At 39.6% G+C, this 21,964-nt stretch overlaps 1 protein-coding gene across 1 annotated transcript in view; it reads right to left on the reverse strand.

Moving 5' to 3' along the window:
* The window catches only part of NKAIN3 (sodium/potassium transporting ATPase interacting 3), a gene marked incomplete at both ends in the record, with an annotated part of 591,729 nt that extends 570,908 nt beyond the window's left edge, over nucleotides 1-20,821 (reverse strand). Inside the window, one exon of the mRNA XM_084229169.1 lies at nucleotides 20,768-20,821. Coding sequence (XP_084085295.1) covers nucleotides 20,768-20,821 — 54 coding nt within the window. The remainder of the gene's footprint in view (nucleotides 1-20,767) is intronic.
* Nucleotides 20,822-21,964: the final 1,143 nt, after the last annotated feature.

The following is a 21,964-nucleotide window of genomic DNA, read 5'->3' on the forward strand; positions in this document are numbered from 1 at the left end:
GGACAAGGCTCATAGACAGCCATGACTTAATAAAGTATGGAAAATAGTAAAGAAAATTATGTCAAACATTCTGCTATGTAATGTCAATATTAACCACAATCCTACAAAAAGCATCAGTCAAAAAAATTTGGACATGTAACAGTTAACTCATTATATAATACAACGCACTTCAGATTTTTACCATGACTAAACTATGCTTTGTTATGACACATTACACACCATGAGAGCAAGACTGTGTGCCCTATCCCACCAGTGTCAGGCACTGCACCAGGCAAATGGTGAGCCCTCAGTAAACATCCCTGAACGAATTCATGCATTAGTGAACAGATGGGCAGATGAATGAATGAATGAATGAGCATATCTAATGACCCCTGAAATTTACTTGAGATTTATCTAATGACAATTTTCTATTTTGATTCCACAAATTAGGCTCCAAAAATTTCATGAACAATCATGTTGGTGGAATGAGTCAATTTTAAATAGTACAAGTGTATCAAACTAGAATAAAACTCTTCAAAAATAAATCCAGGGCCTCCCCGGTGGCACAGCAGGTTGAGCACAGCACTGTGAAGCTGTGCACATCCTCTGCAGCGCTGGTTCCATTCCTGGCCGGCCAGGGAGAGTCCCACATGGTGTGGCAGACCTCTCCTGTCACACCCGCTGCTCCCCTCAACAGTGTATTTTATTTGTCTGCCTGTTCTGTTCCACCGCTCTATCTCTGGTGAATCCTCTTCCCTCCCATGCCTCTGGCCTGTACACCAGCTCTTGTATAAAAATAAATAAATCTAAAATAAATAAATAAATAAACAAATCCACATTCAGGGGAAAATAAGTGCTATTATATAATAAATCATTGACCTTTCAAAATCACTTTCCTTTACACAAGGACAACAGAAGGTAGAACACAGGCATAAGACAATAAAGGCAGAAGGAAGGACAGAGAGAGAGGAGTGAGTGAAGAAAGGAGGGAGTGGGAAAGTTCATTCGAGGACAGGATCTGGTTGACCCATGAGCTAGACCTGGGCAATCAGAGGCTCTTTACCCTTCTTTCTTGTCCTTGGAATGTTCATTCCACTCACCATCCCTGCACTAGCAGTCACGTCTAGGACGCAGCCCCAAGAGGTTTAAGTATTATAGAGAGTATCTAAGCTGTATACATGAATGATCCCTGACAAGGCCTCTATGTAAACTATTTTTATAATTAATTTTTTTTTAATCTATATCTTAAGATTCTGACAGAGGGTGTGGAGATCTTACTAGTCTTGCAACCCAACTGCTCAGGCAAGCCTTGTGTGTAAGTTCCCTTGCATAAACCGCCATCGGCAAACGTTATTTCTAGGTACTTCTGTGAGGGTGAGATCAGCCACTCAGCAGTGCAGTTGGCCTCTCTTCAGTCTCTCCTTGCCCTCTTTGTTAGGGGGTCAGTTTCTAAGTTGATCTAGGAAACTCCTGAGAGTGTTAACCAACAAAGGAATGAGCCCCTTTGAAATAAAAAACTCAATTTAAATCAGTTTTGTAGAGCATGAACTTCCTGAGACATAAGTCCCCAGGTGTTATTTATTTTCACTGTGGCGCTAGATGGTAAATGCAGGAATTCCATTGCATATTTTAGTCCACCAGTTTTCAGAAACAATCTCAAATCAAAATGATTAGTTACATTGTATTGTGGAATATTAAGTTTGAGATTGTTATAAATTTCCACATGCCTCCACATATGAAGTTATTTGATTACAAATTTGATGGCACACACATAAATGAAAAGTGTGCTAAAAAAAATGCAATCAAGGAAGTTTCACCAATGTAGAATTTCTAGAGATTCACTCCTCTCTCTCTGTCCTTCCTTCTGCCCTTATTGTCTTATGCCTGTGTTCTACCTTCTGTTGTCCTTGTGTAAAGGAAAGTGATTTTGAAAGGTCAATAATTTATTATATAATAGCACTTTTTTCCCCCTGAATGTGGATTTATTTCTCCAATGAGAAAAAATAAATAAATATAAAGAGTCCAAGTGAATAAAAAGAGAAGGAAGACTGCTCTAAAACATGAGTAAAAAAATAAGTTGTGTATCACATTTAAATGAAATTACATTTTTTTCTAATTTACAATTTACAAAATGCACGTTGAAAATATTTGCTTTTCTTTGCAAGGGGCATGTATCAATTGCATGTCTGTAAATATTCACTGAAAGCTGCATGGCTTACTTTTCTGCTTTTAGAAATTACTGTATTATGGTGAATTTAATGTAGCAGTTATACCAGGGTAAGGGATACCCAGCATTTGGTAGAATATTATTTCTAGATGCATGTGTGAGGATGTCTTTGAAGGGAGATTAGTATTTGAATCAGATCTGAGTGAAGAGGATCATCCTCAGTATGCTGGGGGGTCATCATCCAATCAATTATTGGCACAAATAAGACAAAAAAAGCAGAGGGAGGCAGAACAGGCTTTGCTTGAAGTAGGACATGATCTTCTTAAACATCAGCCCTCTTAATTCTCCAACTTGCAGATGGCAGGTTGCAATGGCAAAACTCAGGCTACACTTTCACTTTGACCAGTTCCTATAATAAATCTCCTCATCCACACATGTGCATGTAATAGGAGATGCATCCTATTATAATATATAATATACATCAAATAGTTATATACAATGTTTCTCCAGAGATCATTAACTAATACAGGTTGAATATATCCTTTTGGACAAAATAGCCCCAATCTATTCTATTTTCAAATCTTCTTTGAAATAATTCACCAAATCATCTTCAATAAACTTCAGAGCACAGAAAAAAAAGTTTACAGAATTCTAAAATGCCTGCCATTTTGTAGAAGAGAATAATTACAGAGTAGCCACTACAGTTTTACTATGGAAAGAAAAACTAATGAGGGAGTAGAAAGAAATCTGCATCTATTCTCAAGCCCCAGGTAGTCATTTCAAACAATGATACGGGAAGTAGTTAAGACGACTTACAGACCTAAGTTAACATCAATCTCATTTTCTGTAATGTACCTTTGATGCAACTGTTTCATTCCACATTTGCTGCCATAAAGCTGGATTTCTGAATGTCACTTTTCTCCTATGTCAAGGATGTGTCGGTGTTGAAAATGTCGGGTGCCTCCTTTCTCAGCCATTTGGGTGGAAAAGGCCAGATCATAAAACACTGCTCCAGGTGACCTCTGAGAGTCTCCATAGAGGGTCACGCTTACAAAAATACAACTGAGGAAAGAATTCATGGAGTGACACAGGCAAACCTGGGTCACAGGAGGAGCTTCACGGGAGCGATTATGTTGTAATTTTACCATCACAATGGACAGCTGAACAGATCAAGCTGCAGCTGGGGTTCACGGGATGAGCGTACTCTGTAATAATATAAATCTCAGTGAGTGCATTTTGCTCAGGAGGAAGAGACTGATGTAGGAAGCACAAGTAACAGCTGTAGCTGAACATGGTGACAAGTTAACATCAGTTGCGTCTTGTTTTATCAATGGGCCAGTACTGTAATACAGGTTAGGATCACAAGCTGGCAGTTGTTAAACTTCGGGAGCCACCGAGAAAGATTGTCAACCAAGTAGGTGAGGAATAATAGGGATGACTTTTGTACAGTGTCCAAGTTTCTCTTCTAAGCTGTTCTGTTGTCTTTCATTCTGCTTCTGAGAAAAACAGGTTTAAGTGTGTGATTTGAAGATTTAGAGACGACCAATTGAAAAACTTAAAATGATGACCTCCATATTATTCTTTGTCAATACTGCTCAGCAAATGGAGTGGGCAGTGCATCCAGAGTGGGGTGGTGATACCAGAGACAAAGAAAGCAGGGACTGAAGCATCATGCGTGGGGTGGACGGAAGAGAATATTTAACTTTCAATGTTCTGAGACAGCCCCTTATGACTCTAAAAATCTACTATTAGGTTAAAAAAGATGAATTCCTTCAATTTTTCTTCTGAACTAAATTAGCATGTCCTTTAAGTTTGACTGTAGACTTTGCAAGATACTAAGGCAATTATGAAATTATATTTCTTTGTTTAAAGATGCCTGATCAATGCTGTCAAAGCTGGAGTGTTACATATCATGCTTATCCTCATGCCTTTCAATGTTTACTATTTTAAGCTATTAAACTGCTGATTCATCATTTGTCTGTAGTTTGATTGTTCAGATTTTTATCTCCAGGGTATTTGGCAAATTGTTATCATTGCACATAATGGAGTTTATATGTTAATATGTAATTTAATCTCACCCAAAACAGTCTTTCCCTTATACTTGAATATAAGAAAAGAAAAGAAGTCCAGGAACTTATCAGGAACTCCCAGAAATATGCAATCATTTTATTCCTTAGGCTTATAGATGAAGCTTATAAAATTTGTCATGATTTATCACACTGTTCACTCACCTTTAGTTGAATTAAGACAACCTATTTCTATTGACATCTGACTTTCTGCTCTTGTCTTGGCTTAAGTTAAATCACACCAATGTTGCTCTTACAACACTAGTCATGGCTTCGAGTTGTGATTTTCCCCTATTCTGTCAGTCTCCAGTATTCACTGGAGAAGACAGGATAATTCAGGGGCACTATACAGCATCTAATCATCTAACAGAATGAGTTGGATGCCTTTGGGATGAATAGTTCTCCAAAACTTTAACTTTTGCTTTGAGTCAATGACAGCACATGCATTGGAGGTGATGCTTGACCTAAATCTAAATTTCTTATTGCCTCCCCTTTGATTTGTTTATTTATTTTTAAAGATTTATTTATTTATTTATTTATTTATTTATTTATTTATTTATTTATACAAGCACTGGGTACAGTCAGAAGCGCGGGAGGGTGAGAGAATTCACCAGAGCCAGAGCCAGGAGTTGAACAGGCAGAAGGACCGAGGCACACTGCTGAGGGGAGCAGCGGGTGCCAGGAGAGGTCTGCGCGCCATGTGGGACCCTCCTCCGGTGGCCGGGGAGCAGCCGGGGATCGAACTGGCGCTGCAGAGGCTGCAGGCAGCTTCGCAACCCAGCGCTCAACCCCTGTGCCACCCAGGAGGCCCTATTATTATTATTTTTTTTTAATATCAGACTTGGATTCCCACTCCCAGTTTGTTTGACTTGGTGCTCACTATGAAACCCTGAGAAACTAATCTCTCATATACTCAGTGTCCTCCTCTGTAGATTAGGAAGAAGTGTATCTACCTGAATACTGTTATTATGGAAATCAAATGTTTACTTACAGAAAGTCCTCTTTTTTGACCCTTCTTAAAAAGTTTATTTGGCAGTTTTAGACACGCTAGAAAGTTGCAAAAATAACAGAGATTATGCGAACACTTTACCCAGCTCCAATAATAACATCTTACATACTCATAGTATATTCTACAACCAGGAAAATTGACATTGGCACAATACTATAAATGCAGCACAAGACTTCATAAGGATTTCACCACTTCTTACATGAACTCATTTTTTTCTGTAGATGTCAGTGAAATGTTATCACACCTACAGGTCTTTGTGCCTAAGTCAGACCTTAGTTACAAGTTTGCCTGGTTCTCAAAGGTAGCAGAAGAGAAAGCAGGTCACACATGTGAGACCAAGAACAAGTTTTTCTTATGAGGCAACGGGAGATACAAAGGTAACAACGGCAATAGTCAGTGTCCAGCAGCAGCAGCCCCCCTGCCTAGGACCTCAGCAGTGGCCTGTGAGAGGCCCATGAGAGACTGTAAGGAGAGGCCAGAAAGTGATCCCCGCCCCCCCAGGAGCCCTACTAGCATATATATGATTTATAGACACAGACAGTACAGGGCCAAGTTTAGGCCTATTTTACAGAAGTAGGTTTCACATGCGTGAACTATACATCAAGGTTACTTTATTATTTACTGTTTTCTGCACATGCAGACTACATTTCAAAGCTACATGTGATCTACTAGGCCACCTGTGCTGGAAGGTCACAGTGAAAACTGTCTTAGAAACTGTTTTCCCACAAGCCCTGCAGCCCATCATCACAGACAGGATAAAAATGCTCCCATCACCACAAAGAATGTCCCCTTGCTGCTCTGTTACAGTCACATTGGCCCACCATCCTAACCCTGACAACCACTGATTTGTTCTCCATCACTGTAGCTGCCATTTTGAACATGTTCTAGAAATGTAATTACACAATATAACAGCTCTTTTAAGACTAACTTTTTTCAGTCAGCATAATGTCTTAGAGTTCCATCAGGTTATTGTGTATATTTCTGTTATTTCGCTTTACTTTCAGGAGTATTTCATTGTCTTGATATACCCAAGTTTGTTTTTCCATTCACCCATTCAGCACTGAGGGACATTTGGGTTGTTTCCAGTTTGGGGCTTTTACAAATAAAGCAGTATAAAGGCTTTTTAATTAAATGTAACACAAATAACATATTGACTAGCGAAGTAGATCTCTGTTTATGAAAGGAGATTTAAGTACCATTCTAAGACCAAGTTAAGCATTTCACTGTTGGAATTGATATTAATCAGCATTTCAAAGTTAAACTCAATTTAATGACTAAAAGAATAAGAAATTTAAAGTTTAGATATCTGAAAGTTCACTTCAATTATCTTTTCAGCTTTTAGTAGAGTCCTCTATACATAAAAAATATTTCCTAAATATAACAGGACAAAAATAAAGGATCTTTTTTTTTTTTTTATTTTTTAGAAAAAAAATTTTATTTTATTTTTTTTTATAAATTTTTATTGTTATATTCCCCATACAATTGCAGCCCCCCATTCTGACCCCAATCCCTCCCCTCCCGCCCCCGCCCCCCTAAAAGTGTCTCTGGTTCATAGTTTTTTGTTGATTTTGATTTTCACTTTCTTATAGTTATTCATTTTCCTGGTCCATTATTTAAGTTTTCTAGATTCCTGCTATGAGTGAGACCATCTTGAATCAAAATCCATACACTTTTTTCAACTACCAAACTGGTTTGTTATTTTTTTTTTTTCTTTTATAGAGGCATGTTTTATTTATTTATTTGTTTGTTCGTTTGTTTCGTTTATACATGCACTGGGTACAGTCAGAAGCGCGGGAGGGTGAGAGAATTCACCAGAGCCAGGGCGGGGTGCAGAGCAGGCAGAAGGACCGAAGTACACTGCTGAGGGGAGCAGCGGGCGGCAGGAGAGGTCTGCGCACCATGTGGGACCCTCCTCTGGTGGCCGGGGAGCAGCCGGGAATCGAACCGGCGCTGCAGAGGCTGCGGGCAGCTTCGCAACCCAGCGCTCAACCGCTGCGCCACCGGGGAGGCCCCAAACTGGTTTGTTATTAATAAGGGACAATATACTAAGAAAATCAATATTCTGTAGTTCATGTTGTTTTGAAAAAAGCCAAGTATTTATAGTACTTGGCTTAGTGTGTTGCTTAGTGACATTTCAGTCAAATACAGACCATCTCTGAGATGACAGTCCCAAAAGTCTAAGCCATGAAACTATGTGTGTAGTAAGCTACCCCACCTAGGTTTGTGTAATTATACTCTAAGATGTATGTACAATGATGCAATCACTTGATGATACATTTCTCAGAATTCATCCCTACTGATGTATGTATGACTCTACTTAAATCAAACACTCCAAAACCTTTGCCCTATAATAAATTTATCAATAGCGAAGAAGTTAAATGGTATGTGCAAAGAAACTTTAGAGCTAGTCAAACAAATCTATTAGTAGTAGATGATTAATGATACTCTGGATAATGTAGTCTGTGAAATATTACAAAATGTTAAGTCTCCTACTTGTGACATGATTTAACAGAACCACATGTGTGAAGAACAGATCCCCCTAAGGGTAACTCCATCTCTGTATTTCCAACCACAGATCACTTTTAGTTGAAAAGATTATTGGGGATCTTTGCAAGTTTCTTAATGGTTCAAGGGCTCATCTAAAATGTTTCTCTGACTGACCCTACATTTTAGACTCAAGGTCAGCAGTATGACTATAACATTCAGATTTTTGACAAGCATGCACTCCAAGGCCATAGAAGAATTTCCCATCAGAGAGCAAAAGGAATTCATGGTTTAAAATCCTTCTGGAGAGAAAGGATGTCAATGAATATAGGTCCCGTGGTATTACTGGATGATATATATCTGGGCAGTATAAATATTGTCAAAAGTGGTTCATGTGTTGAAGAAAACAGAGCATGCAAAAATCGTAGAATATTTGGTCTGCAGAAAGTTTGCATTTCATGCTTTAGTTTCAGGATAAATTGGGGTGCTTCCTGAGGGACTCTAAATATAGATGTCGATCATAAGGAATACTACCTTCCACTAACAGAAATAGAAAAAGAAAAAAAGTTTCAAAGAGAGACGGTGTCTCTTCTTATTACTCAAGTCACCTGAATCACATTTTTAAAAATCACTTTTTTCAAGAAAAATGTGAAAATGCATGCCTAAATAATTACTTTTTCTACTAGGTTTGACTTGAGCCCAGAGAAACAACTCTCTTCTAATACAGTCAAAAGGTCACACATTCAAAATTTTGTTACCAGACTTCTACATTTCTGATGGCTTAAGCCATATCAGTACATATGGTTTCAATGCACTATTTAATTTTTCCACATTCCAGTTTTCTCTTCTGTAAATGGAAATATATTAATATCTGCCTCACTACGATGTTGTAAGAATGAAAAAAGAATAATGAAGTACAATAGGATTTTGTTCCATACTGTACCAAAAATTATTTTTTAAATTTCAGAAAATAAATCTTACGAGCCAAATATCTTTTAGCATATTCTCAAATGCCACCTGCTCCCAGCTTCATTCAAGATTGAATATTTAGTGTTTCAATGTGGGGACAATGGAAAATCGAAGCTCAGCTCAGGCCTGAAAGAATCAAATGTGGTAAAAAAGGAAGTTTGATCATTTTGCCATTGATTACTTGACATCCCTGTGGAAGGCGCTAATTAGGACAGGTGGAGGTGATGTAAGTTCTCTTTCACTCCTGGGAACCAATGAGCGCCCACTAGACAGAGATGACTTCCCCTCATACTAAGGGACTCCCCTGTCTAGTCAATCACCTAGAAACCTGTGATCCATTATCAGTTCTGAATCATTTAGTCACAGATCAGTTATCAAGGACAATAATTAGAGATATCCGAAAGCTATTATACCAAATGACTCAATAGTGTTGTTTTTTTTTTTTTAAACAAAAACTTCTTCATTCTGTCTAAACCATTTCACATGCAATCAGAGTAATAAATAAAACATTTGGGTTAGGAAATATGCTGTCTATTTGTGCATTAATTAGTGACCTTAAAGGCTTATAAATCAGTTCCTACTTGTACAAGGAAGAAAACTGGCCTTCTTCTGATGAAAGCCCCAGCCCAGTGGTGTATCCATAAATGTTTAATAACTGGCTCTAGGGGTGAGAGGAAGGTCTGATTTGTGGTGTTTGTATTTTCCATGATGTAAATATTTCCACCATGATAGGGTTTTATCTACCAATATGATGTCACTAAATGCAGAGTTGGAAAGAGATGCTCAACAACACACAGTTACAGAGAATTTCTACCTTACAGACACAATAGATGTAAAATAAGCCCTGGAACACAGATAGCAGCACAATGCAGTAAAATAATTAAGAAGTATGAAGTTGGGATATCTACTGCCTTTGTCTCTAATATAATTTAAAATCTATATAAATTATTTTTTAATAAAATTATTTCTGGAAATGTAACAGTGATTTCATTTCAAATGTAACATGATTTCTGGAAATGTAACAGTGAACACCTCCCCAGTTGGTATGAACCAGTTCCAGTACATCACTGCCTCCATCTGTTACTCATCACCACATAAAAGGCAAAAGTACAGAAGATGGGATTGAAATCGAAGCACAAGAAATCTGATTTAACTATAATGAGGAATTTGCTAACAGCAGAAATTCAGAGGTAGTTAAGAATCAACAGAATATTCTCTGATATTGAAGATGCATGAATTACCCTGCAGTGGTGCTAAAACAGGTCTAGATGACTTGTTGCAGACCCCTCAAATCTAAGATAGGTTACCTTTCATAAAGTCTAATTTGAAAAAGCTACTTCATTAAGAATTTATATTTTAAAAACAAATTAAATAAAGAATTACCACTAATTAAAATTTTATATTTCCCATTAACTTAATTATGATTAGTTATAACTACTTGTCAGTACAGGAAACATAACTTGAATGCAGAGCATTCCTCTTTGTACCTTAATTAACCAATTTAACCAATCAACCTCTATAGCCTGGGGCTTCCACATGCACTTATCATATCACATATTAATCAATACCAAAGTACAGTCATGTTTCTAATTACTGGAATAGAGAGAAACTGTCAGAAAGATATTTACGACTTATCATCACATCCACTGAGCTCCCATCTCTTACGAGAATCTGAGAGCTAAAATCCTATTCTTCTTATTACTAAAGGAAGTGGATAACTATATGAAACCATTCCTCATGTAAGTACCTATGGAAGGAGTGGAGAAAAAAACTCAAACACTTAATGCTACTCAATGATTAGGTATACAATTAATTAGGAAAATCTTTCTTAAAAGTGATCCTCTACAAAAAAAAGAAAAAAGAGCCAGAATAAAAGTAACAGGTCATTAATAATTCTATGCTCTCTTGCCCCTGCTTCCCTCAATCAGGGATTATCTAAATTTTGGAAAGTTCTTGACAGTACCCCAACCTCTCCTGCTTTTTTGCCTTTCACCCTTACCTCCCGTTCCCAACAGACAGATGTTTCTCCAAATCAAAGAACTGGAGGTATTTTGCTCAGTAGCAACAGAATAGCAATCTTAGTTCAAAGGTTTTACCTTCTTTAAGCTATGTCATTAAGCAAAACTCAATGCTTTCACCTGGATTGGTTTTTACTCCATTTCTTTCTATTTTTTAATATGCACATCTTATCTGTTGTTCTCCTATAATCTACCTACCTACACCTAAGATAAGAAAGTTCCATTTAAGGGCATTGAGGGCCCATCACCCATTTTATTTTAGTATCTTTACAAAATAAATCAAATTAAAAGGGAAATTAGATAGTTTGTGTTTTGTATCATTTGCTTGTATTATCATTTAAATGGCATTTTGAATATTAATCATTGATAAAGTGTTATCTTTCAGTAGAATCTTATATTCTGTTGTAAATGCAGGAAGATTCACACTAATTAATACTAATTCCAGTTAATAGGGATTAAAAGCATGCATTTTTGATGCACCTAAGAAGAAAGGTGCCCTTTAACCTTATCAAATATTTTCCATAGAGTATCCCCAACATGGACATTCAAGGAATCTCCAAAATTGTTTGAAATATATCTCCTTTTTTCAAAATTAAAGCAAAAATTATTAAAAGTTAAACATAGGAAAATCACAATAAGCAATTAAATAATTTGTGGTTTTCTTTTTAAACTTCTCATGCCTGTCTACATTACCACAAATCCTAACTTACACATTAATCTACATCTTTATTTTCAAAATTTATTCCCCTATTTTGTATCACATCCACAATGACATTAAGCAGCTTAATACCAAAAAGGTACACAATTCTCCAACTCCATGGCATAACACCCTAAGGGCATGCAGAACAAAGTTCAAATTGAGCACCTTTGTGAATTGCATAAGACACACAAGTCGTTAAATGCACTTTCTTCTTATCTTCCTGGACTCTTTAGGTCTTCCTGATCTTTTGTTTGCTCCATTTTTCTTCCCAGTATTATTACTGTTTCTTTGTTGTTGTTTTTTAAGATTTGTTTATTTATGCATACAAGAACTGGGGTGAGGGCCAAAAGAATAGGGGGTGAGAGGATTCACCAGAGACAGAGAGGGTAACAGAACAAGACTGCTGAGGGGAGCAGCTGGCCAGTCAGGAGAGGTCTGCTGTGCCATGTGGATAGCTCCCTGGCCAGGGATGGAACTCCATGCTGCAGAGGTTGCATATCCTTCATGGCTTGCATCTTAACCCCTTGTGCCACCAGGGAGGCCCTATTATTACTGTTTCACTGGGACATTGAGACCTTGGGAAGAAGGAGAGGTAGCTGCTTTGGCTGTTTTATTCCCTTGTTTTGAAAATTCTCAAATTTTGGATCCCTATTCTGATTTTTATTTTTATTTTTAATGAGTAATATTTATTAGGCATTGGAAATGCTGTTTTAAACAAGACCCACTTCATCTGATAGAAATGCTTAAGAAAGTAGTCAAAATATACATATGGAAATTTGTTCTTATTTTCTACTCACTCATCCAAAGGCTTGCAAAAAAAAAAAAACTATGAAAAGTGTATATTATTGAATATTTTGATTCTTTTTTTTTTTATAGAGGCATGCTTTTTTTTTTTTTTTTTATTTGTTTGCTGGTTCGCTTGTTTGTTTTTTTGTTTATACATGCACTGGGTACAGTCAGAAGCGCGGGAGGGTGAGAGAATTCACCAGAGCCAGAGCGGGGAGCAGAGCAGGCAGAAGGACCGAAGTACACTGCTGAGGGGAGCAGCGGGCGGCAGGAGAGGTCTGCGCGCCATGTGGGACCCTCCTCCAGTGGCCTGGGAGCAGCCGGGGATCGAACCGGCGCCGCAGAGGCTGCGGGCAGCTTCGCAACCCAGCGCTCAACCGCTGCGCCACCGGGGAGGCCCTGAATATTTTGATTCTAATGCCAATTCTTTACTCAAAATATTAACTCAAAATTTCTTATGCTTAAATTATTTGAAGTTCTTCCTTTATAAATTCTGGATAATGCTTCAAATCTCTCCTGAAGACCCAAAATACACATTGTAAAATTTGTAGGAGAAAGGTGAAAAAAATATGGACAAAGTAGTTCATTTTTAAACACAAAACAGTATTTGAAATTCTGGACATAGAAAGTAATTTACTTCCCCAAATCTTACAATACAGATTACCTCGTACAGGAGAGCAGGAATAGGCAAAACTCTACATGGATGTTATCAGAATAAAAACAGTTTGACCAAAATTGAGGCAACTTTCACAAAACAATAGCACTTGATAATATATGAAGAATAAAATCACACACACATTTAAGTAAGTATTTCCATGTCAGTGAACTTTTTTTCTTTCAATTTTCTGCCTTACAACTTTGAATCCTATTTTCAGTAATAGTCCCATCTTTACATACTCTCTCAGGGTGACCATCAGGACTTTTAAGTACCAATGTTTTTCACGTACCAATGTTGTTCAGCCCCAATTCTGATTGCTCAGTTTAGTCCTCTGAGTTCCAAGCTACTGAACCTTAGGTATCAAAATCCTAAAGGGTGAAAAACAAAATCACCCTATCCTCAAACCTTCCTGCTCTATCTCGACATCCACAACACCCAATTTTCCCACTTTCAGTCAAAAGCACCACAATTACACTGTCACTCAAGATGGTAGGCTAACCCTCAGGAAGTCCTAAGCTGTCTATTCTGTTTTTTTTTTTTTTGCTTTCTTCTTTATTGAATTAACATTGATTTACAACACTCTACATGATATAGGGGAATAAGTTCACACCTCCTCAGATGTATGTCACCACACCACCCTACCATCCAAGCACCCATAGTCCTTACCACAGATGCGCTGTCCTTGTATCCCCAATCCTATCATCCTAATAGTGCCAATTCTGCTGTCATGCTTCTAGGGTTTATTTTGCTTTAAGTTTGTGAGTTCTTCTGTTTGTTTGTGTGTGTGTGTGTGTGTGTGTTTTCTCTATATTCCACATATGAGTGAAATCATTCAGTATTTATCTTTCTCCTTCTTACTAATTTCATGATCTCCTCCAACACCAAACACATTGTTGCAAAAGGAAAGAGTTCATATTTTTAAAAGCTAACTAGTGTTCCATTGTGTGTGAGTGCACACACCTTAATCCAATGTGCACATCTTAATCCAATGGGCATTTAGATTGTAAATAATGCTACACTGTTTAAATAGTACTGCAAAGAACATAGGAGTGCATATATTCTTTAGAATTGGTGATTTTGTAGATACCTAGGAGTGGAATTGCAGGATCATATGGTAGATCTATTTTTAATATTTTGAGGAAACTCATACTATTATCCATAAGGGTTGGACCAATCTACATTCTCACAAGGTTTCCTTTTTCTCTACAATCTTGCCAACATTTGTTGTTTGTGTTTTTTTTAGATTTGGACCATTCTCACAGGAGTGAGGTGGTAGCTAACTGGATGGAAGAAAACATTTGCACATCATATGACTAGGAACTAGTATCAAAGATCTATAGAGGGCTCACACAATGCAATAAAAGGATAACGAAGACCCCAATTTAAAAAAAAAAATGGACAGGGCCTCCCCGGTGGTGCAGCAGTTGAGCACTGGGTTGAGAAGCTGCCCGCAGCCTCTGCAGTGCCGGTTCAATCCCCGGCAACCAGCAAGGGTCCCACATGGCGTGCAGACCTCTCCTGCCATCCGCTGCTCCCCTCAGCAGTGTATTTTGTCAGTCTCCCTGTTCTGTTCTCCGCTCTGGCTCTGGTGAATTCTCTCACCCTCCCGCATTTCTGACTGTACCCAGTGCTTGTATAAATAAATAAATAAATATTTTTAAAAATAAATAAATAAATAAAAATTTTAAAAAACGGACAACGGGCACATGAAAAAATGTTCAACATCACTTATTATGAAGGAAATGCAAATCAAAACCACTATGAGATACCAACACACACCTGTGCCATTGGCCCTTATCAAGGTTCTTACTCTTAAATCATGCCTCAATGCCATCCTTTCCCCATCTCTTTTGTCAGTACATTTGTCTGACTTGCATTATCTCTGGCTCAGAATAACAGAAGAGCATTTTGTCTCCAATTTTCTCCCTTGTTTCCCTCTAGTCTATTCTCTACTCAGCAATGAGTGTTTTAGAACACAAGTCGATGATACCTGGACTGTTTAAAATGCTCCAGTGTCAAGGGTGGGGGAGAGTGGAGGGATTGGGGTCAAAATAAGGGGGTGCAATTGTATGGGGAATATAACCAAGAAGAAAATGCATACATTGTAAAAAAATGAAAAATGTAAGAAATACATAAGAAATTAAAAATTTTAAAAATAAAAAATATTAAAAAATTAAAAATAAAATGCTCCAGTGGATTCACTCTTTGTTTTTTAATTAATTAATTTATTTATTTATTTATTTATTAGGGATTTATTTTATTTTATTTTTTTAAATAAATTTTATTTTTATATTCCCCATACAATTGCAACCCCCTTATTTTGACAAAATGGATTCACTCTTTGAATGCATTCTGCTGCTACTGCCAGTTTATCACTGTTTCTCCCTCTCCCTCTCTCTCTCTCTCTCTCTCTTTCTTTCATACACACACACACACACACACACACACACACACAAACACACCCTGCCAAATTCATGTCGCAACTAGGACTATACCACACTCTTTCAAAACTGGCAAATTTGCTTTTCTCTGCTTGAATGATTCCACTCTCTGCATGACTGACCACTGGTCAATCTTTTAGACTTAACATCCAATTTCTGGGACATCTTCCTGACCACACCACCAAAAAAGAGTCCCTTCTAGTTCTCTGTGTATATTATATAGTTAACTTCTTTAAAGATACCTAATAGTATTTATAATCAGATAAACTTTATTGACACATTTGTTGACAATCTTTCTGCCCTCAGATATAAAGTGCACAGAGCAGATCTACACTTGAATATATAGTGCTTCAGAACTCTGTAAATATTTGTTGAATATTGCTGATTATTCCATATACAGGTCACACAGAACACAGTAAAGAGAATGCAGACTCACATCTGAATCCTGGCTCTATCGCTTACTGTCTTTATGGTCTTGGACATATTACACAAATTCTCTTTGTCATAATGTCTGAACCTCTAAAATGAGTGATTGTGAAATTCATGATTTCACAGATATAAATTACATAGAACAATACCTGGAACATTAAAAAAAAAACTCAATAAAGTTTTGCTGCTGTTTATACATTAACTTGTTCTCCAAATATTCACTGAGAGCTTACCCTAGGCAGTGCTTGTTGGGAGAGTCTGTCAGTCAATCAAATTCTTTGCCTTTTCTCAACTTAAAATCCAGTTTTAAAAAATGGCAAGGACACAAAGAAATGAACACAAAGAAGTTATTATTTTCCTATGAAATGAAAAAACTAAAGACCTGTATTAGTTTACTTGGACTACTCTCACAAATCACCTCTAACTGAGTGATTTATACCACAAAATTAATTCTCACACAGTTCTGAAAACTAGAAGTCTAATATCAAGGCACTGGCAGCATTGATTTCTTGAGAGGGCTCTCCGTTTCTCAGATTCTGATGGTTTTCTGGAAGTCTTTGACTTTCCTTGACTTGGAGAAGCATCTCAATGTCTGTCTTATCTCCACATGGCACTCCCCATGTCATGTATGAGTTCAAATTACCCCCTTATATAAAAACATAAGTCACATGAGAATAGGGAACCCCCCTGCTCCCATATGACCTTACCTTAACTTAGTCAATTGCATCTGTGTGGTAATAACCACATCCAGGGACAAGATTTTGTTAAACAGATCTTAGAGTCTGATCTGTGTGATAGCAAGACAATGTCTTCAATTATGTAAGAACAATCCCTGCCACTCTGAATTCAACTATTCACTAAGGGCAGTAAGATAGCTCTGAAAAGATATATGGAATATTTTTTTTAATTTTAAACTCATGCAATTAAGACATATTTGAATGTGATGACTATAAATAGCTTAGTAATAGTATGTGATCAGGTGCTTCTTTTAATTTCTAGATAACACATATCTGATAGTCGAATACACATTATTCTAAATACACATTATTCTAAAACAAACAAAATGAAATGTATCCATACAAAATACGTATTTAAAAGTTGCTGGATGACTTGATAAATCTGATACACTGTGATTAACTGGATTTTTTCAAAAAAGTTTTACTGTATGCAATATTCTATGGGCAACTACTCATGCTTTTCATTTTCTCTTTAAAATCATCTTGCAGAATTAGCAACCCGAATGTAAAATCTGGGGCAAATGCAAAGTTGCTTGGGAGAGAAAAGTGTGAAATAAAGGTCATCTAGGAGATAACCAGAGCAGTGGAATGAAGACATTGGAAGAAGACTGAGGTTTTGCAAACCAAAATTCATGCAAAAATAATAACCAAAAAATGATAAGTACTTCTCCAATTGTGTTTTTCAATCTGATGTTCTACTTGGGAGAGTGGTTTGAATGAAATATGAATTAGACAATAAAAACCTCTCAAATAGTTCCAACTTTTAGATGGAACTAATGGGCCATCCTTTAGTGACTGGTATAGTCACTCCTAAAAAATAGCACATAGATTCTCTTAGAAATTGTGTTCTGTGAATGCCATTCCCATTTTGATGCCCACAGCTATTTACTCTTTGTAACCCTCAACTTCCAACAGTTGTGGAGAAGAGAAAAACACCATGAAAGGGGGCAAAAAGACAGCTGGTTTTAGTGGAAAGAACACTAGATCTGGGATCCCAACCCAGGCATATAGCAGCTCAGTGACTCAGTTAAAATTTTAGGACTTTGTGAGCCACTTGATAAATACAGCCATCATTAAAAGTTAAGTAAAATAAACTTAAATTTAAATAAGTCATATAAAAAAAGAAGTACAAGATATTTAAAACATCCCTTACTAATAATTTTAATGATTTACTTTTTGCTACTAAGTTTATGTCTTTCATCTGTATGATAGAAATACCAAGTTATGGTGAAATTAAAATTGGTCAAAGTGTGGGCATTTGTCTAGACTTAATAAAGTGATATTTTTAATTGTATTGTTTTTAGTGAGGTAACAATGATTTAAAACACTATATATGGGGCCTCCCCTGTTGGTGCAGCGGTTGAGTGCTGGGCTGCAGCGCTGGTTCGATCCCTGGCCACCGGCGAGGGTCCCACATGGCCCGCAGACCTCTCCTGCCGCCCGCTGTTCCCCTCAGCAGTGTACTTCTTCATCAGTCTGCCTGTTCTGCTCCCCGTTCTGGCTCTGGTGAGTTCTCTCACCCTCCCGCACTTCTGACTGTACCCAGTGCTTGTATAAATAAATCTAAAAAAATAAATAAAAACACTGTATATGATTTAGGGGTATAGGTTCACACCTCTTCAGATGTATGTTACCATAGTACACCCACCACCAAGGCAACCATACTATTCTACCATAGCCCACTGAAACCTAAGAGTATGTCACTTCTATAGCCATAACATTGTCAATAGCACACACACACACACACAAACTGAAGAAATAATTTTCCAGTATTTAAGAACTATTAGCCAATTCAGCAAAAAATCTATCCACATGGATATCCAATGGAGTGAAGTTGCAAAACTATTTTCCTTATTTTGCTTTGCTATAGTCCTCAAAGAGAAAAGAAATATTAGTCAGCATTCAAGTTAGACGTACAGAGCCAAGAATTTACCAAATTTAACAAAAGGATTCTGCCAGAATTAACTGGACATATAGAATTCACAATAAAGAGCACTACATATTTCATTATTAGTCAAGTAAGTGCTATATCCCTTTTATACATAATATTCATAACGTATGACATAATGTAACATAAGATACACATACACATTTTGCTTGAGATACATTTATTAATCATTCACTCACCCCATTGTCTTCACCATCCAAAAACTATTGATTTGGAAAAGTTGTTGAACTCTATATGTATCACCTTCTTCATCTGCAAACTAATGAAACGGATGCCTTCCTCAGAGGGTAATATTTATGAGTGAATTAAAATAACATTTATGCAAGAACCCTGCATGGAATGAATTTACGATAGTAAATTCAATAAATATGATTCAGTTCCTAATACGCGCTCTCCTAGGGATTTTCATGTTTTGTAAACATAGAATAACGCTTGATCCTTACCCTCAGGTTGCTTACAGTCTAGTGATGAGAGACATGTAGATAACTTAAAATAATTTAAAAGACTGAATGGTGTTCTCACAGAGGAAAAGCCAAATTGCTATGAGATTAAAGGAAAATAAGACATATTTTATCCGGAGAACCAGGGAAAATTTCATAGGAGAGGTTGGATTTTGAGAAAAGCTTTGAAAAGCAAGTTGCATTTGTATCAATTGAGAAGGTGTATGTGGGAAACAGGCATTCCAGGCTAAGAGGTAAAACACCAAAAACATCAGTATCTCAAATACCACCATACCAACTAAGGAAATCACACTTGTTTTGATAAATTCCCTGCACCAAAAACCCTTTCCTGACGTTTCCTTGTAAAACAGAAAGAAATATGCCATTAAAGATTACACAATCCTGTCAGCCTATCTACATTCTTGCATATTCAAGGGGCTTTTAAAAAAGTATTCAGTTTTTTCAACTTACAATTCAAGTCCATTTCTATTAACCAAAAAGTGTGAATTATCAAAGTGTGATAATTCAAAGTGTGAATTATCCTTTTGCCTTCTTTCCTGATCATGAATGAAAGAAAACATTCATGCTCAAGTAAATTTTTTTTATAATATTTTCAAGAAAACGCTATAAAATATGTCCTATTTAACAGGATGCAAGGATTGCCCCATAGATTCAAACAAAGTAGCCAATGATTTCCAATCAATAAATACATAAATTATGCATAGTTTAGGTAAACAATGAAGAGCACATTTAAAGAGAGGGCTTTATGGGAGGGTGGAACACTGAGGCCAGAGAAAAGTGAAGAGTTTTAAAACATTCAAAGGGACAAAGACTAACTATTAAAGAAAAAAAGCATTATTTTATTTCTCGGTTAATGATTGCAAAGTCGACGTTACTCAGTAAAGTTCACTGAAAAGCTTTTTCCCTCTGCATATCAAAATATGCTGGTTAATGTATGTGACTTCAGAAAACAAGCAATATTTCGAAGAAAGCCTGGCAGCAGCGCTTCTACAGAATGTGGCTTAAGTGTAATGAAAGGGAGCTGTCTATTAATCTTTCACACACAAAAGTCTGACACAAAGGGTCTGCGGCCTTGACCTCAAGCGACTACAGAATAGACCACAGGGCCAGACCAGGTCCCCACAGGACATATGTTAGGAAGAGCCTTCCTTCCACTCTGAAAGGTCTTTTAGTTGCCACACTCATCTGGAAAGTACCATTACCTGCACTCCCTGGGCAAGACACCTTACCCAGAGCCCTGCACTCGGCTGTCTCCCTGACGACAGCTGTCAGTCTGTCGCTGCCTCCACAAGCAACACAGCGACAGTCTAAAGCAACACTGGAAGGGGTAGGGCTAAAATACTCCTTCAAAGCACCGTCAGCCCTCCTTCCTGAAGATGCAAGACCCCTCAACCACCACTTTAAACCTGCTGAAGGTAAGCGCCAGCTCACTCGCAACGCAGAGTACACGCTCCTCGCTCTCCTTAAAACGCAGGCATTCCCAAGCCCCTTCCAATTAAACAACGTTACTCGAAATCATCCCAAGAAGAAAGAGCCCAAAGTCCCAGTGAAACTTCAGCACAAACGCGGAAGGTGCTAACGCCAGCTGTCCAACCCAGGGGCGGGGAAATCGCTCACTCCCCGGGCGCCTGGGCGACCGACACTGACCCCCCGATTTCTCCCCGCGGGGGCGCGGCGAACCCCAGCGCGCGGAGCCGAGAGGAGACTGCGCCTCCCGCAGCGCAGGGGCGCCGGGGTGAGCGCCGGCGTCGCCAGGGCAGCGAGAGCAGGGGCGGCGGGGAGTGTGGGCGGCCGGCGGGAGCGCCGGGTTCGCCCACCCACTCCGCGCCCTGAGCTGCGGTCCCCGGAGCGAGCCCGAGAGGCCGGTCCCGGGGCAGGGGGCCGGTCCCGGGACCGGGGCGCGCGGGGCACTCACCAGCTGCAGCGCGCAGAGGCAGATGAGCGAGCAGCGCCCGGTGCAGCAGCCCATGATGCCGGCGGCGTCCGAGCCGTGCTGGCCGGGAGAGATGTGTGTCCGCCCGCGCGCTGCCTCCGACTCCCCAGCAGTCCCCGCTCGGCGCTCGCCCGGCGCGGCGCAGGCTCGTGTGCCCTGCGGCCGCCGCCTGCAGTTCTCGGGGTCTGGGCTGGAGCACAGCCTTTGTTAGTTTCCCGGGCGGGCCGAGGTCAGTACCGCGAGCACGACCCGAGCGTCTGGCGGGGGTCCCTGCCTCCCAGTGTGCGGGTCTGCTTCTCGGGGAGGGGGGGGCCCGGCAGGAGGGGCGGGGGGCGGAAGGGAGGCTACAGATGGTGAGTGGGTGGAAGTCAGTTTAGGGGAGGGGAGTATGTAGGAGGTGGGCGTCTGAAAAGTGGAGTGGGGTGTGTGTGTGTGTGCGTGTGTGTGTGTGCGCGCGCGCGCGTGTGTGTGTGTGTGTGTGCGCGTGTTTTGAGAGGGAGATGAATGAAAGGGAGTGCCACTGAGGAGGCTCAGCCTGTCTCGTTAGGAGTCTTTGGAGAGGGGAAGAGGAGAGAGCGAAAGAGAATGAATATGAATGAGCGTGAATTAGGGCGCCTGGAGGGATGGAGGCCCTCGGCGGTGGCCGGTGTAACTGGGGACAGCCCGGCTGGGCTTTCTCTCTGGGGGTTGTGCTGGGACGGGGGGTGTAGGGGCCGGAGGGTGGTCGTAGCGGGCGGGGACCGGGTTTTGCTGAGCTGCCCCGGAGGTGGAAAGGGTTGGGGGTTGAGCGGCTTGGTGTCCGGAAAGATGGGCCCGGAGGCGAGAAGCCGGGGCGGGCTGAGCGCCAGGCTGAGCTCCGGGAAACCCCCGACTGCAGGCGGGCAGAGAGGGGGCTCGCCGGGGCTGGACTGGAGAGCCAGCTTCGCCCGGCGCTGGGCACTCTGCTCTGGGGTTTCGGGACTAGGGTTGCTCCTGCCTGCCGCAGCCGGATGCCCGGAGGGCGCCCCTGCTGGAGTCTGGGAGCGAAAGTTAGGCAGAGTTGGTTTGGGAAGCCGAGGTGCAGCGAAGAGATGCGCCTGCCTGGAGCGGCGAAATAAGCCGGGACGTGGCGGCGTAGAGACCTGGTGTAAAATTCACAGCTAGAAGTCTCTTTGAAATTGTCGCCAGGCCTGAGACATG

Source organism: Talpa europaea, assembly GCF_964194135.1.
Source record: "Talpa europaea genome assembly, chromosome: 3".
NCBI lineage: Eukaryota > Metazoa > Chordata > Mammalia > Eulipotyphla > Talpidae > Talpa > Talpa europaea.